We start from the raw sequence: 27,642 nt of genomic DNA on the forward strand, positions 1-27,642 counted from the left end.
TGTGGAGCCAGTTATGAGGGAGCTAGGAGGCTCAGGTTATTGCAAAGAAGACCATTAAAGCAGTTATGAGGGAGCTAGGAGGCTGAGGTTATTGCAAAGAAGACCATTAAAGCACAACTGTAGTCTTCATGGAGAGAGAGAGAGAGAGGGAGAGAGGGAGATAGTACAGTTGAATACAGCTTGCGCTCAAGCGGGAAGAGAGGCCCTTTTGTGTAGGCGGGAAGCAAAGGCTATGCTATGGCAGAGAGAGAGAGAGAGAGACGGAGAGTGAGAGAGAGAGAGTGATTGCAGGACGAGTGTAGACTGAGTGGAGGAGAGAGAATATTCAGAAGCGTTTAATGGGCACGCCATTCCCTTCATGAATGCTTAGTTGCATTTTCAATCCCACCTCTATTTCAAATTTAAGCCTCTTTCTCCTCCCAAAGGGGTGGCTAAGAGGAGTGTCCAAGACACTCCTTTTTGGTACCACCTATACATGCTTTCACCCGGCAGCAATGACTTCCATTTGGCGGTAGATACAGGTGTAGATAACGAAGAGGCCATATGGAGATTAAGGGAGGGAGGGCGTGTGGAGAGCTCTGTAAGAATTGTAGATTGTTGTCCAGCTGGGTAGATCTAGGTAGGCGAGGGCACTAAGGGATTTAGAAGAGGCATAGGGGTACAAACAAAGCTTTGCCAGTGGTTGGGGGGGACTATAAAATTGATGGAGGGATTGGTGTTTGTTGCTTGTCCATACGCAAGGAGGGTGTCCCAGTTAATGGTGAGTGTAAGACCCCTGCCCTCTCTGCACATCGATCTCCGGAGTGCTAGCAGCAGGCGGAAGTAGCAACCTCTTACGCAGGGCAGAGCTTCCCACTCGGGGCCTCGTCCATGAATGTCCGGGCAAGGGACTAGTCTGGCGTAAGACAGCTGGTGTAAGACAGTCCTTTATAAAAAGCAGAGTTTCTATGCAAGTAAGATTTTCCCATTGAGTTTCTATGCAAGTAAGATTTTCCCATTGAGTTTGATTTCCTCTCACAAAAAACCATTTCACGAGAAAACATCTCTAGTGTTGGTTTCACAAGACCCTTTTTTCAAACCCAGTCTTTCTCAATGAAAATCACGAATCTCGTATCTCGGTGATCCATCCATCAATTACAAACAATTTTCTAACTTATTTCTAGACGATTTTGGGTCTTAGGGAAAATTCTCTAAATCAGACAGTTATCCCTTCTTCGTACTGAAGAAATGGGAATGGTCACAAGTCTTGGTTTAATTTTTTATTCAAGAGATGGGCAAGCATCTTACTAACCCACCTTTCTCACGAGGTCATGGTCAACACATAATTTCTTGAATTTATTCCTAGATTTATTTCCTAAAGATATTTCTCTATTTATCTCATACAATAACTGTGATTTCTAGTCATAATGATAAACATCCAATAATATGAAAATTTATTCTTCCTTGGACATATTAGAACTATAAATAACTCTACTTGTGGTGAATAATGAAATTTAACAAGGATATTTCTTTTTCTAAATAATCCTTTAATAAATATGCATACATCATTTTTTTTTAAATTATTCACCTAGAAATATTCTTAAATATTCTCTTCTCCATTTGAGCCTAGGCATCAACATGCCATAATTATCTACATAGAAGTATAATGAAACTTTCTCTTTTTGATACCAAAATTAATTATGCATATTCCTATTTCAAGATACGATGAAAATTCCTTTTTTTAACAAATAAAAATATCCATGTATATACATACCATGAATATACCTATTTAAAATATAACAAAAAATCATCTTTTAATATTTAAAATGTTTATGCATATAATATCATGAGAATTCCTCTTTTTGACATCTAGAAATTTATGCATGCGTATACTATGAATGTATATTCAAAAATGTAACAAAAATCCTTCTTTTAGCATTAAAATGTTTATGCATAGAATATGATGAAAATTCCTCTTTTTGCATTATCAAATTTATGCATAAACATAAAAATATGGTGATACTTTCTCTTTTAATATAAAATTTCTTTATGCATAAACCTAAGCATAATTGCATCTAAGCATCTTGCTTATTAAAAAAAAAACCCAAATATAACTTCCTTATAAAAATAATTATAAGAATGTTAGCATAAGCTCTCTTTCATCTTAAAATGAATAAATATAAAATTTATTAACATAAAAACAAGCTTAAATGAATTAACCTCATTTTTAAGTAGATTAAAAATCATAAAAATGTTTAATCTCCATCTCTAGCTTGTTAGGCCTAGAGTTTTGGGTAAGAAAATGAGATTAGAATTAAAGCTTATCCTTCCAAGAAGGATTTAACCATAAAGTGAGTATTCTTTCAAAAAGAGAGATTACAAATAAAAAACAATACATTTAAGCATAAGAGATTAACATTAATTCTACAAAATAACATTTAAGCATAAGAGATTAACATTAATTCTACAAAACAACATAAATCAATAAGGGCATAGTTTTAAAAAGAAACCATGAAATAGAATGCTTCCCAAGTATGTAGAGAGGTTGCGAAGAAGATTGCCATCCAAGAAGAGAGTAAAACACCATTGTTTTGGGCTTACCCTTGGTTTTTAGCTTGATTCTTTAGGGAGATGTGTAGCACTCAAAGAAGAAGCTTGGCCACCAAGAAGAAGAGAGTAATCTCCACCAAAAGACGAAGACGATTAGTGAAGCTCCAAAGCTTCACAATGGAGAGGCAAGGTAGAGGGATAATAGAATTACACTAAAATAAAAATTACACTAGCATGTAAATACACTAAGATGAAAATACAAAGGAATGGGGTTCTATTTATAGGTGAGGGAGGCCACCAACCAAGTCCAACTGGGATCTAGAGGCTTCTAGCTTTAGTTTGATCCAATTTGGAAGACAAGTTTTGGACCAGTTAGGTCCACTTTTCTGATCTAGTTAGGTCCAATTTGGAAGACAAGTTTTGGACCAGTTAGGTCCACTTTTCTGATCTAGTTTGAAAGAGGAGAGAGGAGAGATAAAATATCACTTTTTTATGAATTAAAAATTGGGAGAAATGATGAGATTCTAGGCGCCTCCTTTATGAGCTCCACTCACTCTCCTGAGGTGTCAAAATTCCCATTTTCATACTAATAAATCCCAATACTAGTTAACTCTTCATCTTATGTGAGAATTTACTCATTTTTTGTGGATTTTCTTTTATTCTTGCATTTTTCTTATTCAAACACTTGGATTAACCCCATTGGCCCTTTAGAACACTCTTTGGACCTTAATCCATAATTTTCTAAAAATGGGTACCCTTAGGCTAAGGTGTCCAATGCACATATTCAATTGATTTCTAATGCATATTGAAAAACTCTTTTTAAACTTCAATTTTAGGGGAATTCATCTTAAATTTAAAGGTTAACTTTATATCCAAAAATATCTCAAAACTGTATTACCTCTCTCTAGAATATTTTATCTCTCTAGGTCAAAAACAAAGGAAAATAATGTTTTCTTGTATTCTGAAATGGGGGATGATTACAGGGGACTGAAAGGAGAACTTATACATCTTTAGGGGCTGAGGAGGAATCTTACATCCTCTCCCACTTGAAAAATGCGAGATGTCCTCATCTCGCAAAGTGGGGGTAGTCCTTTATGAGTTGATCTTTTTTTTTCCCAAGTGGCGTTCTCTAAAGGATAGAACTTCCACTTGACCAAAAACTCTCTAAGGACTTTATTCCTGAGAGCCTTCTCCCAAACATCTAGGATTTCTTCGGGTTGTTGGAGTTTCATCTGGCCTTGAGTCGGAAAAGTCAACTGCTCATCATCTAGCACATGACTCAAGCTGTGGGTACATACTTTTCAAGCAAACTGACATGGAACACATTATGTACCGGTAGAAGAAGTTCATAGGCTAGATCTCCTATTTTCTTTGTAATGGTGTATGGTCCACCGTATCTAGGAGACAGCTTTTGTACTTCCCTAGAGATAAAGAACTTCTCTTGGGTCGTACACGAATGAAGACCATATCTCATTCTTCAAACACTCTCTCCGTTCTCTTCTTATCAACATACTGCTTTTGTCTATCCTGGGTAGCCTTAATATCTTTGTGGATTGCCTGCATTTGCTGCTCCATATCATCAAGCATCTGTCTGGACATCTCGACCCTGATCAATGGGTCGGACCAAGTTAATGGTGTGAGGTAATCTTGCCCATATAGAGCTTTGAAAGGGCTCATCTCGATACTTCGGTGATAAGAGGCATTATAAGCAAACTCAACTAGATGTAAGTAGCTTAACCACTTCTTGGGTTCTCTACCACATCATGACCAAAGAATATATAAATCTATTACTTGGTTCACTCTTTCTGTCTGTCCATCTGTCTCGAGATGATAAGCAGTACTGAGATCTAAGGAAGTTTTCGCTGCTTCAAAGAATGCAGTCCAGAACCTTGATGTGAACTTAGGATCTCTATCGCTTACTATCCTTCTAGGTAAGCTATGCAACCTGAAAATCTCCTTGAGGAAGACTCTGGCAACATCCACTGCAGTGTAGGTTCCTTTTTTTGGAATCACATGGGCAACCCTGGCAGCCTGTTATGTTCCCATCTAGATTAAACTGAATATGGTCTGTCTCGTGGTGTGTGAAAAGAATCTTTCCACTGGCCAATTCTACTTGCACAGGTTTTCCTATTTAGCACAAAATTCATCTTCGATTCTTGAGTTTTCAACAAAGCTCTGATAAGAGCTTTGAGACCCCTACCCTCTCTGCGCATTGATCTTCAGAGTGCTAGCAGCGGAAGTAGCAAACTCTTAGAGCTTCCCACTCAAGGCCTCGCCCACAAATGTCCGGGCAAGGGACTTCCGAAATTGAGATCGAAAAAACTTTCCTCGCCCAGAAAGCACGGGCGATTCCTCTAGTAGGAAAATCTTCTAACGAGAATTTATCTAACGGGGTCAAGAGCCTTAACTATCCTTTGTAATCCAACCAAACCCACAGGTCACATGGCCAAATCAAGGAAGGGGCTTGCAATTGGTTCATAGAGATCATCGCTTTTTTCCCCTCAAGTGAGGCACAGCCATTGATTCTTTCCCATAGAACAAGAATTACCCTCTGACTTACTTCAACTATCATAACTTGAACATAAATGAACTTTATTGTAGGAATCCACTGATCCAGCCGCCGCCTAACCCCCAACCGGTCCATGGGTTAGCCAACCGCCCACCAACCATTGTATTGGTGGGATCCCTCTTTATAAAAATTAGATGTGTTTTGTCCCGGGTACCAGGGAAAAGAGTTCCCAAGCCCCCTAGCCAGCACTCATGCAAAAATATAAAATAGACACACCACTTACGCACCCAATATGAAATTTGCCTTTTTCTCATATTCAACTATTTTAAAGACAGAACTACAATAAAACCTCAGTGTTCCCATCATAATCCTTAGTATTATAGTTCCATTATTTTACAATCAAGTATTATCCGAACTCTCTGTTGAAGACTAGTTAGTCAACCAATGAGATCGAATTTCATAGTTCCCAGTTCACTTAAATAGATTTCTTACCAATCCATGAAGATCTCCCTCGACATACGCATAATCACCTAAGTAATCTTGTGAGGGCTTGTTGCTGATCCTACTCTTGATTTTGAAGCGGTGGCCAACCACATGAGGCATTCATAAGTCTCATTCATCAAAATGTCATCAAGCTTCCTCGTCATCTTCAAGTTCACAAAGCCTTCAAAGTGTGCTTATGAGCACTAATAGTATTGATTAACACTAATGAGGCTTCTAATCTAGCAAAGGGGAGTTATTCCAGTGTTTTTAAACACTAAGAGTGTTCTTAAGCACTAATGGTGAATCTAATTACCAATATAAGTGTCATTAGATGCTAAAAATGTGCTTTTAAACACATTTTTAGACGTCTAATCACCAATATAAGTATCATTAGACACTAAAAATGTGCTCTTAAGCACTAATCATGTTTTTAAACACTAATGGTGATCTTAATCACCAAACAAAGTGCTCCTTAACACTAATGAAGTTAGTCTCCATCAAAATTACTGGTTGGGCACAAGCCCTAAGTGCTAAACCATAAAATTTACCATCTTAATCTCCTATTTATGCAACATCCTTGGCTTGATTAAGGGTTGTCGCACTCTCATAAGCCTTTCTCTTTCTAATTAAGCGTAAATATCATAAATTTCTAGTTTTTTCTTCTTCATAAATCAGCCCATTACTCTCTAATAACCTCCTTCAATACCAATGTCAAAGGAAAACACCCAAATCAAGAAGTTCTCGAGAGAGGGCTTCCACACTTAGCAAGTCCTTGTCAAGTACAAGATGATGTCCAAAGGTTTTTGGCCATTCATCTCTGGCACTAAGGCTATTGATCGAACTAAGGCTGAAGATATTGAAGATGATGGAGGGCACAAGCCATTATCATGCTTCATCTTGATGAGGCTCTCATTCACCATGTGGACCAGCTTTCGACTCCAAAGGAGAAATGGGATGAGCTTGATAAGCTCTATGGAGCTCGTGGTGGTAAGAATTCCAAGATCTCACTCAAAATTGAATTTTTCAGCTTGGAACTCAAAGAGGGAGATGGCATTGGAGCCTTCATCTCTCACTTGAAGGGCCTTATGGCTCAACTTGCATCAGTGAATGCGAGAATGGATGAAGATGATGCAGTGGCTGTTTTGCTAAAAGCAGTCAAGAAGGTGTACCCCACCTTAGTCACCACTCTGAAGAACATACCTAATCCCACCCTCGAAGGATTCATTCAATCTTGTCTTGATGAAGAAAAGAGGCCAAAGGGAGGAGCTGAATCTTCAAATGCAACCACTTCATCGAATATCAAACAAGCTTTGTCACATCAAGTGGTCAAAGTAAGATGTGCCCATTGCAAAAAGGTGGGTCATTTGGCGAATAATTGTTGGATCAAATATCCCAACAAAATGAAATGTAACAAGTGTAAACAAATGGGACATATCACTTCTAAATGTCCTAACAAAGAGTCAGAGGCTAACTTTGTATCAATCTCTAACTCCTCTGAGCACCTATTTTAAAATGTAACAACACCTATATTCCTAAACCTTGTACGCCTAATGTTATAAAGGCAACCTATGTCCAATACCACCTATTCCAATTCTTTCATAGTTGGTATTGAGGGAGGGTATTAAAAGACTAAGGTCATGTAAAAGGGTGGGAGAAAGGTGTGTGTGTGAAGGGACTTAAGGTCCACTAGCTCACCTATTTAAAGGTGGAGCTATAAGGCTTTTATGTATTGAGCAAGAAGCCTAGTTGTATTTGAGCAACTTAACACTAGTTTGGTACCAAAAAAGGACACTTAAGTGTCCTTTTTTGGACGATGCAAATAAAATGCTACTTGCACTAGGAAAGACATATTCAAAATCCCTCTTGAGGAGTTTGAATATGTGACCTAGTGTGTCTTTAAAAAATGTAACCTTGCAATTTGGATGCTGGCACGATAAGGAATTACACCCATAAATAGGACTTGCATGAGACTGCAACTTAGGTTTGAGAAAACCGCCTTATAAGCTTAGAGAAAAAAATCACTAAGCCCCGTGAAAAATTCCAAGTAATTATTTCATATTTGTGTCAAAGATTTTACCAAGTTTCACATGAAATAAAATTCAATTGAGAGTGTCTAAAATAGTAGGAAGTTGTGTGTGTTTGATACACCACTTTTTAGCATCCATTTGTATCCAAACCAATACATGGTTTTAATGTGTTTGCAAGTTTTTTAATGTGATACAATGCTTAATCTATCCATTGAGATCTTAAAGTTATATGTAAAAGCCCCTTAGTAAGCTACAAATATTAATTGTTTCAAAATGTCAAAACTGCACACAACAAAAATTCTGGATTTAGATTCTTGAGTCATACGCATTACATTCCTTAGTAAACTTGCAACATTTTGTCTATATAGAATAATTTCGCTAAGGTACATTGTACAAACATAATTTGGGCACCTAAAACCTTTGTTTCATGGTTGTTGAGAGAGAATTTAGAAATTTTGAAAAATGTAGCACGATTGAAAAACTAAGGTAGCAAGATTTACTTGAGCTTGGGACCCCAAAAAATCTGTATTAACTTGGTTTTGAACTATATAATCATTTCCGATTACCAATTTGCACTAACATAACCCTAGTTTTATGGAAGTACCTTTGGAAGGCCAAAATTTTCCTCTTTTTCAGCATCTTGGTAATTATGAGATTTTTGTTATAGTTCACAAGTAGCTTAGGAACTAGGACCTAAAGGAGATTGTGTTGTTTTGAAACCCCAAGTTCTACCAATTGACTTTTACAAACATGAAAAACATGATTTATTCAAGAAGTTATAGGCATTTTATGGGATTTTTGACAAAACAGCTTCAAATTTCAATGAAAATTTCAAGTGAGTTTTTTTGTCGAATTTCTAATATAGCTTGTGATTTGACATCATGAAAAATCCCCTTTATTTTTTGACTTTTAACCGACCTATGGTTGAAACAAGGTGTAGAAATGTTGTTTCTAGGTTCCCCAAAAAATTCCAAAGTTTTGGTGAGAAACAAGACACTAAAGTGTCCTCAAGACACTTTAGTGTCCAATTACAGAACTAGTGTTAATAAGCAAGATATTTTCTTGTATTTTGTGAGTCCCTCTCCTCCACATACTTGATCTATCATGAGCACCACGAATTCTAACACATACATGGCTTGGGAGGGACCTTACAGTCCGACTGATGGTGGCAGAAAGGGTTAAGGAGGAAGATGTGCTGTCTACATCATATGATGGCCTGACTGAAGTCAAGGAAGTTGATATTGCAAAACCAAGGAAGGAAGCCAGACTTGTATATATTGCTATAAGGACTTGACTTCCGCTGAAGAAAATGAGCTCGTTACCCTCCTTAAGGAATTTAAGAATTGTTTCACTTGGAATTATGTGTAGATAAAGGGTGTACCACCTGAGGTGGTGCAACATACGATCCCAATCATGGAAGGATGAAGACCAACCAGGCAAAAACCATACCAGATGAATCCTAAGTATGCGGCAATTGTAAAGGAGGAAATAGAAAAACTCATTAACTGTGGATCTCATCTATGAGATAGAACATACAGATTGTCACCAATCATAATAGTGCCAAAAAAGAATGGAAAACTTAGGGTATGTGTTGATCTTAAAAAGGCCAACATAGCTACTAGGAAATACCATTATCCATTGCCCTATACGGAACATGTTTTAGAAAGAATGGCTGGTGAAGAAGCTTACAGCTTCTTGGATGGATTTTCATGCTATAATCAGGTGTCAATAGCACCAGAGGACCAGCATAAGACAACTTTAAACACAATGGAGGACGTTTGCATATAGAGTCATGCCCTTCGATCTCACTAATTCCCCAGCAACATTCCAATGCATAGCCTTCAACAAAGACTAGTTGCAGAAGTGGTTGGAGGTATTCATTGATGATCTATGTGCACACTCTCGATGGGCAGACAATCTGGCTTGCTTAAGGAAGGTGTTTGAGCGATGTTCCCTTACTCTTCCCTCAGCATCTTCCTCTTCTAAGCCTATGGCAGCTCCAGGGCCAGAGCCATTGGCTACTGTCCTTAACTGCATGCAAGTTAAGCTACCAACCTTCAAAGGTACCATCACTAAAGATGTGGAAGACCATGTGCGGCGGTTCCTCACTATGTGTAGCTCAAGAGGTCTCAACTGAGATGATGCACACTTGGTCTTGTTCCCAACAATGCTAGAAGAAAGTGCCGATCGGTGGTACAGTCGATTTCTCATCAACCACTTCCCGGATTGGGCCACCCTCAGGCTACTTTTCTTGGTTACCTTTTGGCCAGGGAAGTACTTCGACCTCATCACTCAAGAGCTCAACCAACTCTCCATGAATGCAGGGGAGTCAGTGGCCCAACTTGTCACAAGAGCTAAAGCTTTGGTCGCTCGGCTACCCCAAGATCCTAGAAACTACATGCTACAATAGTGGGTGCTTCGAGCACTCCCTACTCAAACGGCGATGAAGATGAGAGACTTTTCCACCCCAAGGCACCCTGCAAGACTTCCAAGACAGAGCTACACAATTGGAGAATGCTTGCCTCATGGCAAAGCATAGTACCTCTTGGTCCCCACTTATCCTCGGCATGTCTTTGGCTCCTCCAATCTAGCCCCGACGATAGCGTCTACATCTGCTTCCATGGAAGAGCTAGCCAAGCTCAAGAAGGAGCTTGAAGATTTCAAAAGGTCACAACAAGAAGACGCGGCTATGGCAGTGCTTAGGAAGGAGATCGAGTAGCTCAAGGTCAAAGATCCCAAGACGAGTCCATGGTGCCCGGTATGTAGCTTGCAAGGCCATCTTCCAAATGTTTGTCCATCCAAGAAATATTTCTCATTTTGCTCAAAGGCGGGCCATGAGGACAAGGAGTGTTACTACCTCAAGGGACTTTGCCTTATGTAACAACAACTTAAGCAAGGTGCCTCCCCGCTTAATCCCTTTGCCGAAGACTACATGCTGACCCCAACCAGTAGTGGTTCAACTTCTTCCCAGGCTCCTAACCACCAACAAACCCAACACCCTTCTTGAACCGTCAATCAACCCCCCAATCCCAAGCTTATATTAACCCTGCCCCGCTAGTCCCTCCTACTTAGCTACCCCACATACCCTTCCCTCCCCCATGGCTACTTTTGTACAAACCCGTCCACCGCCCCAAACCAATTCATCTTAGTAGTAGGGAGCTCAAGTAGCCATGGTAGCATACACCAATACCCCTCCTTCCTCCAGAGCAACCCTAACATACAACCCCCTACCTATGAAAATTCCATATCAAGCAAGCACTCTCCCAACCTATCAGCAGTACCTCCCATCGGTCCCACAAACACCTCAAGTCTATCAAAACCCACCTCCAGTGGTCTATGCGGCAGCCCCTCCAGTACCTCCAACCGCTAACAACACGTATGGCTAACCAAAGGTTCCCCAATCACCATCCTCCCAACAACCCCACCCGACCTCTTATATGCTACCATTGTGGGGGGAGCGGCCACATGCAAGCTCAATGCACTATACTAGAGGGCTCGCCCCCATGCCTCCATTGCCTGGAGAGCCAAGACCACTACACCCGAGAATGTCCTAGACCCCCACTGGTTAACATGGTGGAAGCTGTGGTGCCATCTCCTAAGGTTGACATTCCAATAGTGGTAGTGGTGCCACCTCCCACTACTGGCACTCCAATAGTGGCAGTCATCACACCACCCAGTCCCAAGGAGCCCCAAAGACACCAGCTCCTCTCCCTGATGGTGCAATCTACCCATCCATTGTGGAATCGAGCTTATAAGGAGGCCGTGGAGGAATTCATTCAAATGGAGAAGGAAGCGGCGCCTACCTTGGTCATTCCCCCAACCACCACACCTTCAAAGTCTACCCAACCCAAGGTTAGTAATTTAAGTTGGGAGGAAAAGTTGGCAGGAGTAAAGGTGAAAATCACCCTTCCTCAGCTATGTGGTTTGAACCAAGAAATAGGAGAACAACTGTTAGGCTTGGTCCAGCATTGGATGGATCCAAAGGCAACTAGGGATAAAGCCACATCTAGTAGTAGTGGGCGACGGCCCAGGAGGCAGCAAAGCAAGGGTATGCCTCACTGTCCCAGGAGTGGCCGATCACCGAATCCCAAGGGTGACAATCTCCGTGGGAGGAACTCAAATTACAGGAGCCATTGTGGATGGTGGTTCTGGTGTTAACATCATGCCCGAAGCTACTAGGAAAGTCTTGGGTCTCCACCTCCCACCAACTCAAGGGGCCTACAGCTTACTCATTGGAAGGCCTTGGTTGAGGGCAGCTCAAGTGATCCATGATTGGGGTCGGGACAACTTGCATAACCCTAACCCAGAGGGGACACCGGAAAAAGGTCCCAAGATGAGAGTGCTTGGGGTACTGCCCTACATGACATGATTCTCATTCGGGAGAAAGGACCCAATGACGAGGAAGAACACCAGCAGATGAGGCCTAGGATCCATTCGGTTCAAAGGGCGAGGCGACAAAACCTCTATGAAATTGGTTAAATTCCTATGAGGGATTCCAGTAGTGCAACTTGGTGGACATAGTGGAGTTGGACCCATACCCTATTCAAGAGCTATCCCAAGAAGAAGAGCTCTCAAAAGAAGCAGGAGTACGGGATTGGACAGAATCTTTGCTCACTCTGGCCTCCTCCTCTGCAACACTATCTCAACAGGAAGCCATAAAGGTCATAGGTCTAGGGGAACCTGAGTTTTTTTGACAACCTCGCAAGAAGGTCTCTCAAGAGGAGTCATCAGAGAGGCACCTATAACCCCTCCCAGACGCACCTACAAGGTGAGGCGGGTAGAGCACCTCAAGGGTTGGGAAGAAGCCTTGCCAGTAGAAGAGATACCCCCTAACTGGACAGAGAAACGCATTGGTAATTTCCATCTGGACAACACCCCAACCCATGACCCCTTATGTCTCCATCAAGCAACACTCGGCACCGCTCCTCTTCCACCCACCACTTACCATGAGGAGGTGAGAGAGCTGAACCTGGGCACATCAGAGGAGCCACACCCCCTCTTAGTGGCAGCTTGGGTTGGGAGGACCTTTCCACTCTTCAGAGAATCACCAACTTTTTCAATGAACACCAAGAGGCATTTGCATGGACTCACAAGGATCTTCCAGGGATAGACCCAGCCATTTGCACTCATAAAGTTTCACAAAAAGAAGGCAGTTGGCCGATCAAGAAGGGCATCTACTGCGTGAATCTAAAATATTCTGAAGTGCGAAAGAAAGAGCTAGACAAGATGGAAGAGGCAGGTATCATCATTCCCATTGAGCACTCCGAGTGGTTGTCACCTATAGTGATGATTCCAAAAAAGAAGACCAACAACATCAAGATCTGTGTAGACTTCAGATCCCTCAATCAAAGCACTTCAGAAGATGTGGCCGGCCAAGGGTGGTGGCTCAAGCGAAACACATGTCTCAACTCACTCTGGTGTTCGTGAAGTGCCAAGGATCGGGTCTCCGTCTCGAAAATAAAAAATAAAAAAAATCCCCCTCTTCGGTTTCTTTTTCCTTCTTCTTTTACAAGAGATGCAAAAAAAAAAAATCTCTCTCACACAACCTCCTCACCGATCAATCTCTCACTCGTCTCACCCACCCTTTTCCTCTCTTTTCTCCCCTTCCCTCTCTCTTCTCCCCTCAACTCTCATCATCAGTGACCAACCCAACCTCCCCTTCTCCCCAATCAAGCAAAAATTTAAAAAAAATAAAAAAATCCCCCCTTTGTAATTTTTTTCTTTCCTAAAAAAACCCTCCCTCAATATTTATTTTATTTTATTTTTCCAAAAAAAATCATTTTTCCCCAAAAAAATCGACTCCCCCCTCTTAGTTTTCTTTTTTCTATTAAAAAACAAAACAAAAAGCCCAAAAAAAAAACAAAAACACCTGCCACCTCTCTCTTTCTCTCTTTTCCCCTTTACCTCACCCATCGACCACTTAGGGCCCTCTCACTCATCCCACTGACCACCCGCTTCACACTCAACTCACCGACCAACCGATCGACTACCCCTCTCTCCCTCCCTCACCCCGCCGACCACCCCCTCTCTCCCTCCCTCACCCCACCGACCACCCCCTCCCTTCACTCCTCACCAACCACCCCCTCCCTTCACTCCTCACCGACCACACACTCCCTTCACTCCTCACCAACCACACACTCCTCACCCCCTCACCTACCTCTCGCCCCACCGACCACCATCCCTCTCCTCTCCCCCTTCCCTCTGGCAACCCCACCACCCTCTCTTCCTCACCCTCACCTGACCGACCAACCTCGTCTCCCTCTCCCTTCACTCCCCACCGACCAACCTCACTCCTGAGTCCCCACCTTCTCATCTTGTACTCTCCCTCACTCTCACCCCACCAACCACCATCCCTCTCCTCTCCCCCTTCCCTCTAGCAACCCCACCACCCTTCTCTTCGTCACTGTCACCCTACCGTCTAGCGCCCCCCCTTGTTTGCTCACCCCCGGCCGCCCCACCCTCTCGCTCGACCCCCCTCGTCTTGCCCTTCCTCTATTGTGTACTCACCAACTGACCCTCCTCTCCTCTCCTCTCCCCCTTCCTTCTACCGACCCCACTCTCCTCTCTTCCCCACTTTCCTCGCCCCCCCCCCCCCCCCGGGCCCCCTCAACCTTGTGCGCAACGGTCACCCGTCACCCCCCCCCCACTTTCTTCACCGACACCCCCACCTCCTCTTCCTCACAAACCCCCTCTCACCAACTAGTCCCCCCCCCCCCCCCCCTCGCTTACCCATTGTGCGCCCAAGCCTCCCCCCTCTCTCACCTCACAACCCCCTCGCCTGCTCTTGGGTGTACACAGCAGCCCCCCCTTCGCTTTCCCCCCTCTCTCACCTCACCACCAGCAACCCCCCCTTCGTTTACCCTTGTGCGCCCTTCTCTCCCCTCACGACCAGCCCCCCTCGCTGGCCCATTGTACGCCTAGGCCTTCCCCTTCTCTCACCTCATGACCCCCCATCCCTCCAGCGGTGCCTCCCCTGTGCAACAATCACCCCCCTTCGTCCTCCTCTCTTTCGCAGTTGTGCACCATTGTTGGAGCTCGTTTTGGCACTACAGCCCGTCGCAACAGTGCTAACGAGCTATCCTCAACCTTTGTCCTCCTCTCTTTCGCAGTTGTGCACCATTGTTGGAGCTCGTTTTGGCACTACAGCCCATCGCAACAGTGCTAACGAGCTATCCTCAACCTTCCGCGCCCTCGACGATCATCATGGTTCTCTCTAATGACATTGACTTACTGCACCCTCCAGTAGAGGTGGGGAAAAAAACACAAATTGAAACCTCTTGTGCGGTCTCCAAATTCCTTCTTCATGGATGGGAAATGTCAGGATGTTTCAGCCTCACCACGGTGTTTAGTAACTCCCAGAGTGTTGTGCTATGTGGAAGCCATTCTACCGTCTTATGCCAGCCAACTGGAGGGTGTCGTGCTCGACTTATTGAGGGCAGTTCATTTAGAAAGAATCACATTGTCAAGCTGAGTCCTTTGACTAGCCTCTTGGATTTGTACTCTGGGCAAACCTTCCTGCCACCCCCACCACACCATTCCCCCCCTTTAAAAAAAAACACAAATATGATAATAATAGTTATTAAAAAAAACAAACCAAATGGTTGCCCCCCCTCTTACTTCACCCCTCATCGACCATGCCTTTTCCCCCCACCCCACAGACCAACCCCCCCACCATGCCTTTTCCCCCCCACCCCACAGACCAACCCCCCCTCTCTCACCTTACTCGTCTCATCAACTTACTTGACTCCCTCCCCCTCTCTCACTGCCCTCACTTCCCTTCGTGTGCGATCATCGTCCCCCTCCCGTCACTCCCCATTGGCACTCTCTCTCGCAGCCACCTCTCACCTTTGCATTATGCTGCCTCACATGGCCAAATCCTAGGTACTTTTGTTGCTGTTTTGGAGAAGGGTGTGTCGTTGAATGCAATGAATCATCGTAGACATATGCCTCTCATGCTTGCTTATAAAAATGGAAGGGTATTTTGCATTGAGCGGTTTGTGGCATGGGGAGCTGATATCCTCGTGTTTGATGCTCCCAATGGGAGGACATGCCTCCATTATGCAGTAAAGAGTGGCCACTTTGATTGTGTCCAACAAGTTTTGGATGTTGTCCAGATGCCCATAGTGGCAGGAACATGTGGAGCTACACCTCTACACTTGGTAGCCCGGTCCAGCCATTCTACAGTAGTTTGCTTGCTTTTAAGTAAGGCATCTCTCATGTGTGCAAGGCCTACAAGATCTAGTGGAAGCGGCTGTGGTTTTGGAAGCACATCATTGCATTTTGCAGCACATAGAGGATCATCTAAATGTGTTAAAGAGCTCTTGGCATGGGGTGCAGCTAGGTTGCAGCAGCGAAACTCTCAAGGGCACACCCCTTCGTCATCGCTTTGCAATACCATAACATAGCATGTACATGTGTAGCTTTCCCCTTTGGCTGTAGAGCCCTTGGTATGGCCATCTTCGTGGCAATTTATGAGCAGTATTGGCCCCCCTGAAGCATACGTTCTCTTGGAGGCTACCGTGGCACATGCTACTGATGCTTGGGAGCATCAAACCTTTTTTGTTAATGAAAAGAGGATCTCTTATATACTGGCCATGGCCAGATCTCATTTTGTATCTTGTATGCCTAGACTTCGTGCCAGAAGTTTTGCCCAGACAAAGTGGCCAGTGATGATTATTGTTTAGATTGGTTTTGTGCTTTTGTTGAGGTAGCCTTCTATCGGATGCTTTGCCCGGGGGATGATAGTTGTAATATAGTTAGTGATAGCTTGTTGGATGAAGTGCCTAGAAGCTCTCAGAAATAGCTTGCTAGATGAAGTGCCCAGGAGCTCCATGTTCAATCATTTTTTTCTACAGCTTGCTGGATGAAGTTGCCCAGGAGCCTAGTTGATTCATTTTTATTTATTTTGTATCTCTCTAGAAGATTTTCCTGGAAGGATCGTTGTATGAGGTATGCCTGGCAGTCTCCTTTCCGGATGTTTTGCTCGAAGGCTCACCTGTGTTTTCTTGGCATTCACCGGGACGAGGGTGAGTTGAGTAGTAGTGGGGGACCTATGGACGGGAAGCCGGTTCCTCCACACCCCATCGACTAGCGTCACTGCCGGTGCCTTCGATGACTCTGACCACCATCATCGCTGGTGTGCTCCGACCACTCCGACCGTCAGTGCCGTCCGACTACTTCGACCACTCCGACTACTCGACCTGTGGACGGGAATCCAAGTCCTCCACACTCCACCAAGAGTTTCCACCATCACCTCCAACATCTCTGACCATCGTCACCACCAGTGCCCTCCAATCGCCAATGCTCTTTGACCCCTCTAACCGCTGGTCTCCTTCGACATCTCATACGTGCATGGCCAACTTCGATGGCACTCATGGAGGCAACACCCCTCTCCCTTTCCCAAGGCAGGGAGAGATCCTCTTCGAGATCCTAAGCACCATCTTTCTTTCCCCTCTCCCTTTCCCAAGGCAGGGAGAGATCCTCTTGAGCACCACCCGAGGAGAAGGACACCCAAGGAGGAGTTAAGGGGAGCACTCTCTCACGGCAGCATACAGACAGTCTAGGACACACTCTCACAGAAGAGGACACTCTCTCATGTATCACCTTGAGTTTTTCCACAGTCCTTCTACTATCAGAGAGCAAAGTCTCCCTTGTATCACTCTTTTTGGTATTGTGATAGTAGTGGTGCGCTCTGTTTGGTGTTTTGTCTATCTCTTTGTGTGAGCGAGGTGAGTGAGGTGTGTGTGGTGTGAGTGAGAGGCCTATATGTTGAGATATCGAGCTCATCTAGTGAGGTGTGTGTGGTGTGAGTGAGAGGCCTATATGTTGAGATATCGAGCTCATCTAGTGAGGCGCTGGGGGATAGGCCCCACACTTACACCACTGGCATGGTTAGTGAGATCATGGGTGATATGCAGCCAGTGGGATGACAGGCTATGTGACAGCCATTCTAGAGACTGGCATAGTTATAACGCCAGCTCATTTAGTTGGGTTTACACTATAGAGAACCCGAGTATGTATTGGTTGAGTACCTTTCATATTAAGTGTACTCTTATCTTTGTATATGGTGTGTTGAGTGTTGTGAAGAAGAAGAAGAAGATTTTCAGCCTCTCACCTTGTGTGTTCTCTTTTAGGGTTTTGTGAGTGTGTGTGTGCTTGCAAGAGCTCAAGCTCTCTTCTCCCCTGCATCTTTTCATGGTATCAAAGCCTGGTTCATGCTAAGGGCTGAGCTGCAAGCAAGAGAAGCACAAGAAGCGGTACGAGGATAAGAGCTTCAACTACTCTTCCCTATTTGTGTTGGCGATGACTACACCCTTGTCAGGAGCTCTACGAGAGGAACCGGCAAACGATCTCTGATTGAGGAGCTTTCTTCGTGAGAGTAAAGCTATAGGGCAACTATTCTGTCCTATCGGACAAAATTATCCTATCGAATAAAATTTTCTAGGTCGAAAATGCGTTTCGGGCGCGTTACAACCTTCGTTTTTCAGAAAGCAGGCAATTTCGAGCACTGCGGGTAAGTCATCAATTCTCTGCAGAACTCTGTTTTAAGAACTGCAGGAAGACAGATTGGTTGTGCAGACACTGTGTGTGCTGCAAGGAGGTCAACAGTTGCCATTGGGTGTATGTATGCACATTGAGGTCATTGTTTGTGACGTTTGAGTGTATTACAGTACCGCTATGTAGAAAATATAGCAGTTTGTGCAAGACAAACCAGAGTGCTATTTCTGGTAAATTTGTGTGTCTAGCAAGATGTCAAATGATGGCATAAACCAAATTGTCGCTCATTGAGAAGCTTGATAAGAACAACTTCCATTCTTGGAGGTTCATGTTGACAAATTTCCTAATGGGAAAGGGTTGCTGGGACTATATAGAAGGTGAGCATGAAGAGGTACCGGAGATACCAGAGATCAATCTGACTACTGCAAGAGTTCAAGGATTGGAACCAAGGAGCCAGAAAAGTTATGTATTGGCTCTCAATCAGTATACAAGACACTATGATTGGGCACATACAGGATGCCAAGTCCCTCAAGGAGGCGTGGGACACCTTGGTAAAGCTCTATGAAACAAATACCAAGGCACGAAAGATACAGTTGAAGAATGAACTTCATACTGTGGAAAAAAAGAGCATGTCTATGAATGACTATGCATTGAAGATCAAGGGTATTGTGGAATCCCTTGCATCTATTGGCATTTTAGTAGATGATGATAATAAGGTGGAAGTCTGTCTATGTGGTCTCGGGCCACAATATAAGGCCTTCAAGATGTCTATTCAGACTTGGGAAAACATTCCCAATTTCACAGATTTGGTGTCTATGTTGATTATAGAAGAGAAGAGCTTGGGTGAAGACCAACAGTCTTCACAAAACAAAAATAGTTCAGAGCAACAGGCCTTCTACACAAGTTCAGCAAGAGGACGAGGTAGAGGAGGCCGTGGACGTGGCCAAGGAGGTGGCCGAACAGGTAATCAGAATTATGGCCAACAGCAACAACAACAACAGTCCCAAAATTCACAACAACAACAACAACAACAACAACGCAGGTGGAAGAGGCCAATTCAGAGGCAGGGGGAGTCAAAGAGGTCGTGGAAATTAGCAAAGGCAGTATAATGATACATGTGGATGATTTGATTGTGGGTAAGCCTGGACATGTGCAAGCAGCTTGTTATATAAGAAGCAAGCTGACAAGCAAAATGGAAAATTGCAGTAAAATAACTATGCATCCTCGAGCAGAAACAGTGAGGATAATGAAAGGTTGTTTGTTATGCAGCATGTCGTTAATGCCATGTCTGAAAATGTTAAAGTAGCACATAAAGATGATGTATGGTACGTTGATTCAGGTGCTTCAAACCACATGACAAGTCATGGGGAGTGGTTCAAGGAGATGAAAAACCTTGAAAGACCAGGTTTTGTGGAAACAGGGGATGACACTGCTCATCCAATTGCCTAAGATGTGCCATTGTCTATGCAGGATGGCAAAGTGAAGTACCTTGCAGATGTATTTCATGTTCCGAACATAACAAAGAATCTGGTTTCAGTTGGCTAGATGATTGAGCAAGGTTTGTAGGTTCGGTTTAACCTTGATGGTTGTTATGTTGAAGACTTTAAAGACAAGTGCAGGTTGGTTGCAAAAGGCAACAGAGTGGGCAGAATGTTTACATTGGATGTAAACATGCCTGAAGCGAGTACTGCGATGTTTGCAAATAGTTCAGGAATTGTTGCAGACACAGACATTTGGCATAAAAGAATTGGACATATGAATGTGTAGAGAATGAAGTCTATGCAGACTAAAGGAATTGTGATAGGGCTGCCAAAGTTTAAAGTTGAAGGTATGCAGAAAATATGTGAAGCATGCCAATTTGGAAAGCAAACAAAGCATGTATTTTTTTCTCCCCTGCATCTTTTCACTATAGAAAGCCAGATCTAGCAATTATCCTTAAGTCTGAAGGAAGCAGAAAGCAGGGCTACTCACTTAATCTATTGTTGGAAAGCTACTGGAAAGCTACTCGACTTAATCTGTTGTTGGAAAGCTACTCGACTAATCTGGTCCACCCGTCCGCGTAAGGATGGTGCCATCGGGGCATTCCATCCTCCCACTTTCCACCCTACTCACATGTCAATTTTATTTTCTAATTAATTCTACCACACTGTTTTGACATAAATAAACATGTTCCTTAATTAAGGCCCTTTTCACAAGGTTTGTTAAAACAGCCCTTTGCCATAGTACAATAATGCCAAAGATAAGATTTATTAAAAACATTTATACATGAATCAATCCCATACAAGCCAAACCGGCTCTCTTATTCTTTCCTTTATACTGCCGATGATCTAGAATTCGGCCTTCCAGCCTCTACATGCTGGGGAAAACACTCCGGGACCATACACCTCATCGTCGGCCGAAGTAGCACTTCATACGTGGGGCAGGGTCCCTCACTCGGGGCCTTGCCCATGGATATCCAGACAAGAGACTAATCCCTCGGTTCAACCCGAAAAAACTTCCCTGTTCGGAAAGCACGGGCGATTCCTCTAGGATAAATTTTACTCTAACGTAGTCAAAAGACTTACCTAACTGAATTGATCTGACCAAACCTGTAAGTCCCATAGTCAGATCAAGGAAAAGATTGCACTTGGATCATAGAGACCAACGCTTTTTTCCTCATTGAGAGGCACAGCTATTGATTCTTTTCCATAGAATAATTTTTATTCGGGATTCACTTCATCTATCGTACCATAACAGAATTGAGTCTCATTTTAGGGATCCATCAGTCCAGCCTAACCCCATCTAGTCCCCAGTGGGTTAGCCAACCACTGTAGTGATGGGATCCAATTAAGAATTTGGTTAGGTTTTGTCCCGGGTACCAGGAAAAAGAGTTCCCAGGCCCCCTAGCCGGATATTCATGCAAACTTAAAATTAGTCACACCACTTACACACCCAATATGAAATTACCTTTTTCACAAAATCAACTGTCTTTAAAACAATCATTTAATGAAACCATAGTGTCACTTATCATAATCCTCCAAAATATCCGGTTGAATTCTAATTTCCTATTTTTCCTTCATCGATGTACTTATGGCATCATTGGCAACCAGAACGCTCACCACCTGTCCACTCAGGGACCTTTTCGATAGTTCCTAGCTCATAGTAACCACCAATATATTCACATATCAAAATGGAATATCCGTTGAAGATCAGCAAGATCAAGCAACAGATCCATATAAAAGAGCCATGGACTCGTCCGTTGAGCACCAGCAAGGTCAATCAACCAGATCCATGCCCGAATTCAAAAAACAACTCTTACTCCTTGTTCCAATATCTTCCTCAACGCACGCGTGGGTATTGTCGTCGACCTAGAGACCGAGCACCGTATGGTCAGCACCCTCTAGGATCCTTTGCACGTGACCTAGCGCTTCACTCATAGGCCGCTTCCTTGGTCCCTCATCCATCGTATCGAAAGCTCACCATTTTAATCGAACAACCGAGGCTGGTCAAGACCTCGACCGACCTTGCTACGCGAGTTGCTACGCGAGTTGCTACGCGAGACGTCCTCCATTGACTCTCCGATTAGTTAAAAAAGAAGAGATATTTAGAGGAAATGATGCATTTTTGACACCTCAGTGTGGGCAATGCCCCTCATCAAGGAGGCACCTATTTCACATGTGTGGATGAGTTTTAAACTAAAAAATAATGAGATATTTTCATCTCTCCTCTCTCCTGTTTCAACTAGATCCAAAAAGTGAGCTAAACTGACCCAAAAATGGTCAAAAATCGACCAAACTGATGTGGAAAATTCTAGAATCAGTTTGCTTGGTTAGAGGCTCATTTTTTCCTATAAATATAGAAGCCTCTCCCTTTGTAAAAGGTTAATAGTGTTTATGCACCGCTACTCTACTCCTCCGAGAGTCAAATACATTGAATTTAATTGATAATTCAATTGTTTTTGACTAAATCCTCTCCAAAAGAGCTGGTGGCCACTTTTGTTGTTGCAAACAAGAGTAGAACCCTCAATCCCTCAAGCCAAAGGAAAGCTTACAAGTTTCATGTAAGTTTAATTGTGAATTTTAAATCTATGGTTTTCTTAAATTTTATGCCTTGATGGAAAGGCCACCCCTTTCTCTTCTTTACAATTCAGCCCTTCTTAATCCTAGAAAGTTCAATTAAAATATTGATTAAACTCTTTTCATTATTTACTCTCTTGATTTTTGAAAATGGAAGGCTTTGTGAACTTGAAGATGACAAGGAAGCTTGATGACGTTTTGATGAATGAGACTTATGAATGCCTCATGTGGTTGGCCACCGCTTCAAAATCAAGAGTAGGATTAGCAACAAGCCCTCACAAGATTACTTAGGTGATTAGAGCAAAGTGGAGAGGATTAGAGCAAGAAAAAGCATAATTATGAAGCTTTTATGCAAGCTTCCATGGAAAAAACCAATAGCCGCCTGGTCTTTTGCATCCCACGCACGTTTTACGCCTCCATTGCAGCTCAAAATCAAGTTGTAGACCCGTGAGGCTTAGGGCTTCAAAAGCCCTAAGCTAATGTGGCTTAGGATGTACCACAGCAGGCGTATGCGCGTACAACCTCCAGCTCTGCAGAGAAAGTGTCATCATCTTCCTGCATAATCTTCGATTCTAGCTCTTACTGAGATCTTTAATCTCAGCAAGAAAAACATTCATGTCATCATCTTCCTGCATAATCTTCGATTCTAGCTCTTTATGCAGGTAAGAGATTTTTGCCTCGTTATTACGACCTGCATACAAACCAGCTAGAATATCCCAAGCTTGTTTTGCTATTTTAGCTGAACGAATATGTGGAGTGATGTTACGTTTGACAAAAAGTGCAATCAAGGCATGAGCCTGCGCATCTTTACCATCCTAACGAGCTTGTTCAGTAGTGGGTAAAACAATAGCAATAGTAGAGCTGCTAGAACCTGCAACATCCTCAACAGATCCTACATCCACAGAACTTGGACGTACATCCATACCCTGCACAATGTTCCACACTCCTTTTGCAACCAAAACATGCTGCATCATGTATGCCCAAAGTGGGTAGTTGCTATCTCCATCCAATTTGTCATCAGTAGAGCAGACAACATGCGAAATACATCATTGCTGTTATCAGCCATGGCCACTGACTGAAACTAATGCAAAAGCTACTTATAATGAAGCAAAGACTCAAGAGAAAACAACTCGTGCTATGTAGCATGGTCCACAATAGAATACGTATGCTTGTTTTGCAAAAAATTACACTGTCAAAATTTCTGCACAAAATGACGAAAACACGTGTACAGAACTTGTAATGCATAAACGGAGACCGAAACGACCTCAGATGCAATTTCTCAGAACGCAAAGCCCTACGGGTAAATCTGCAGAGTATAGGGACCTACAATCGCTCGTGAAAGCTCACCTCAATCGGAGAACGTGAGTTGGAGGGTGCTATCGGTGTAGCCCTGGGAGCCGATGCCTGCTCTGATACCAATTGTTGGAATTAGGGTTGCAGGAAAGCACACAAAGCTTGGAGAAGAAGAAGCAAGAATGCACACAACACACAGTGTATTAGATTGTGTCGATGTACAAAGATAAGTTAGCCCTAGAATAACGGGCGTATATACAAGCCGGGGGAAAAAACCTCCTAAAGAGGGAAAAAGTGCCTCGGTGGTTCTAAGTGTGTTCACACACATCACTGCCTATATAAATGGCAACATGGTGCTGGCTTTGGTGGGACCTTGACATCAAAGGCCTTGGAGAAATCCTTCGCCATCTACACCTTTTAATCAAACTGAGGCTGGTCAAGACCTCAGCTGACCTTGCTACGCGAGACATCCTCCATTGACTCTCCGTCAGCTGTTGCAACTTTATCAGCTAGGTCTCCACGACCTTAATCACAAGACGGTCAAAATATTTTCCCAGCATTCTTGACATAAAACAGTCATTCAAAAATAGACCATAAATACACTTTCTATAACGAACTCTCGTCTTTCCACAATAATCAACATTACTTAATCCACATTCATTTCATATAAATTTCCATTCTCATTCAATCGCATCATTTTCCATCTCATCACTTCTGTCCTCAAATACCCTCAGATCTCATCCACTCGCATCATTTAGCCATATCCACATCTCATCACATCATATTCATTCACATCATATTCATTCACATCTCATCCATTCATATTTACCCAATTCGCAATTCATCACATCTCGATTCACATGACATCACATCCATTCTCATCCCATATCATTCATTCACATCTCGATTCACATGACATCTCATCCATTCACATCCCATATCATTCATTCACATCCTGATTCACATGACATCACATCCATTCACATCTCATATCATTCATTCACATCTCGATTCATGTGACATCACATCCATTCACATCCCATATCATTCATTCACATCATCCCGATTCACATGACATCACATCCATTCACATCTCATATCGTTCATTCACATCCCGATTAACATGACATCACATCCATTCACATCTATCCATTTTACATCACATCACCTCCATACATTCACATCCATTGTTTAGGCTAGACCTTAGGAGGAATTACTTTTATCATATGTATGAATCCTTAGTCTATTTTGGGGACTTTTCATTATCTTAGAAGTTAAAAAGTCGTTTGGCTCTTGAAAAGGGAGAAGGCTTTTCAGTTATGGACGTTCTTGATACTAGGCAGATTTTCGGTGTAGCTATGGGGGATTTCTGAATGCAAGATGCAGTTTGTCAGTCTATCTGTCTTATTCCTGTTTCCTGTACTTTGCATATTCAGTGTCTTGAGTGTAGATACAATGTAGTAGTGATCTGAGAGGGGAATGTGTGTGTTTTGAAACTGAAGTTCTATGTGTGTGAGGATTTTCTTGGTCTGACAAGAGTAGGAGTCATCTAAAATGACAGTTCCTGTGTGACAATTTCCTGTGCAAAAAACTGCTTGGCTATGAGCAAAAGTAAACACTGGCGATTCACGGTGGTTTCAACCACAATGGTTGATGGAGCCTACAATAGGAGCATGCAAAGCAAGTGCTGTAGATTCAAGCAGATTTAGGTGCTGTTTTGAAATCAGATTCAGGAGGCAAAATCAGATTCAGGTGCTATTTTGAAATCAGATTCAGGATGCCAAATCAGATTCAGGAGGCGAAATCAGATTTAGGAGGCAAAATCTGATTCAGGCATAATCAGGCTGAGCAAAAGATTGAAGAAGAATCAGATTTAGGAGGCAAAATCTGATTCAGACATAATCAGGCTCTGCAGAAGATTGAAGAAGAATTAGTTTGTCTATTTTTAAGAAAGGGTGTAATTCGAATGATGGTGCTTATGAAGGGTGTTCAAGGTTGAGTATGCTTTCTTCTGTAAGGGGGATGAGTGCCAACAAGAAGATGCCAAGCAATAGTTATGGTGGCGATTACAATGGTAGTTATGGTTCTTGGAAGTCAGATGCTGAATGGTAATACATTCTAGGGAATTCACAATAGCCTTCATATTCTTATTTTGTAAGATCAGTAGTAGTAAGGCGGCAAGGTTCATTTCAAGGATGATCATGGCAGATTTTGACAGTGCAGTTTGACAACACAATTTGACAGTTTTTTTGATTTGCAGAGACTGGATCTGCTTTGCAGCCAGAAGGTAACTTTTATGTGGTAATTTTTTCAAGGAGAAATCATAATATTATCAATTTAAAATATTTCAATCAATTTTAAGCAGCCAATTAAATGAACTTTGTGGATCTCGGTACAGCATCCGTGGCTCTCCGTTTAGCAAATTTAATGGGTCTCAGATTGGTGTGGTGCATCTTTCTTGAGGACTGAATATGATTGTTGTATTTTAATTATGTGAGTGTGTCATGGGGGGTAAGAAGAAGAAGAAAAAATGTGAGGTTTGCATGAGTCGGAAGCATGAGGTAGATGATTGTCCATGTGCAATGGATGAGTGCTCAAATAAAGATGCATGTAGGAAATGGTGTATGGTTGACCTATGCACAAAGTTTCATAAAATCATCCATAAAGTGCATAAAGCATCATCTTGGGAGGAAATGGAAACTACATTTGAAAGGCTGGCAGATTTTGAGGATGACTTAGAGAGTGCATATGAATGGTTAGCTGATCACAAAGGAGACAAGCGAAAGTCATGTTCTAGTAGGAAAAGCATTGGGAAGTTACAAAAAGCATGTGAGAAGTTGAGGGATGCACATGAGGATGAATTCAATGGGGAATTGAGTGATGATGATGACAGATGGGTTGGCATGGACATTGAAATCCATCAAGTAGGGATACCAAAGATGGAGGAGAAGGAGGTGCAAAAGGAGGTTGGCCAAGAGAGCCTAGAAGAGCCCCTAGATACCCCTAACCTACCACTAGAGTATGCTCATGGAGTGGAAGAGGAAGATTCATTGCTCAACATTAGGTTACATATGTCACTTGCATCTGAGGAATGTTGTGAGGAGAAGCAGATCATACATAGCAATGATGTTGTTCATGTCATTCAAAGCGCAATTGAAGAGGCGGATACCAAGATGAATGAAGAGGAGGATGTGATTCAGTTGTTTTTAGGTTCCATGGATGATGTGTGTGGAATTACAGAGATAAAGAATCAAATCAGGAGGAATTCTCTGAAATCAGATTTGCTGAAGAGGAATTTTTGGCAAATATGTCAGTTCAAGAAGAATTTCCACCAGAAAGATCCGCACAGGAGGATTTGAAGCCAAAAGATATTGCAGAATTGATATTTGAACCCTATAAACAGATTTTGCAATCAAAAAACCAGTGGGAGGAATTTCCAGCAAGCAAGTGTATTTCAGAGGAATATGGCGGAACAAGAGCAAAATCCATTCTTGTACATCAAAGCATGGTTGTTGCTGGTAATTGTTATGGTCACATTTCAGGTGCTGCAGGAATACCAGAGGAGTTTCCAAATGCTAATTTTGATAGTTGGTGGATTCAAGTGGATTTTTCGACTGATATAAGTGATATTGCGGATGATCAAGGAAATCACAATTTTGACTCTGAATGTTTTGAAGGATATATTTTGATGTCACAAGTTGATATTCAGCAAGGAGATGTTTCAGTTGCAAAGAATTTGAACAAGTGGATTGGTTGACACATTTGGGGGATCAGCATATGATGCCTAAAATGCGGGCTGATGAAATTTTAAGCTTAAGTTTGATGGATGTGCATTCTAAAATGGATGTGGGAAAAGTTGTTCTCAATTCAAATATATTTTTGTTGAATGATGTGTGCTTTCAAGTTGATGACAGAATGGAGGTGAATTTGTGCAAAATGGGTTGTCAGATGTGGATGACAAATTCTAAAATACAGATGATGGCAGATTGTCAAAATTTAGATATTCATGTGTTGCAGATTTTGGAGTTGCTGATTGGGCAATGAAGAATGCATTATAGGATGCATAGTGATCAGTTTTTATGGTTTGTGGATCAGATCACATCTAAATAGGTTTAAAGGATTATATGTGGATTATTTTCCTGATTTTTATGGAATTTTCATATTTCAGAGCAAACTTGGTTTGTATACATCTCAGTAGGTTTCTTGCATATTGGTGTCACACCAAATAAACCTACACAAGTTGATTGAG

The 27,642-nt window shown here is 42.6% G+C and overlaps 1 protein-coding gene and 1 pseudogene across 1 annotated transcript; both read left to right on the top strand.

The window, feature by feature from the left end:
• Positions 1-14,751: 14,751 nt before the first annotated feature.
• Positions 14,752-25,855, top strand: LOC147622158 (small ribosomal subunit protein eS27w pseudogene; annotated as a pseudogene).
• A 231-nt stretch (positions 25,856-26,086) lies between these two features.
• On the top strand, positions 26,087-27,150 carry LOC147622159 (uncharacterized). Its single transcript, XM_086823559.1, has 2 exons — positions 26,087-26,595; positions 26,634-27,150. Exons 1-2 carry the CDS (start codon positions 26,087-26,089, stop codon positions 27,148-27,150), a joined length of 1,026 nt encoding a protein of 341 aa, XP_086679685.1.
• The last annotated feature ends 492 nt before the right edge of the window (positions 27,151-27,642 follow it).

This window comes from Cibotium barometz, chromosome 29 (assembly GCF_041138505.1).
Source record: "Cibotium barometz isolate CiBa-2024 chromosome 29, ASM4113850v1, whole genome shotgun sequence".
NCBI classification, from domain to species: Eukaryota; Viridiplantae; Streptophyta; class Polypodiopsida; order Cyatheales; family Cibotiaceae; genus Cibotium; species Cibotium barometz.

Coding starts and splice junctions, on each gene's coding strand:
- LOC147622159 (XM_086823559.1), top strand. CDS start 26,087: ATGGAAACTACATTTGAAAGGCTGGCAGATTTTGAGGATGACTTAGAG. Junction 26,596..26,633: donor GAGGAGGATGTGATTCAGTT/GTTTTTAGGTTC, acceptor GTGGAATTACAG/AGATAAAGAATCAAATCAGG.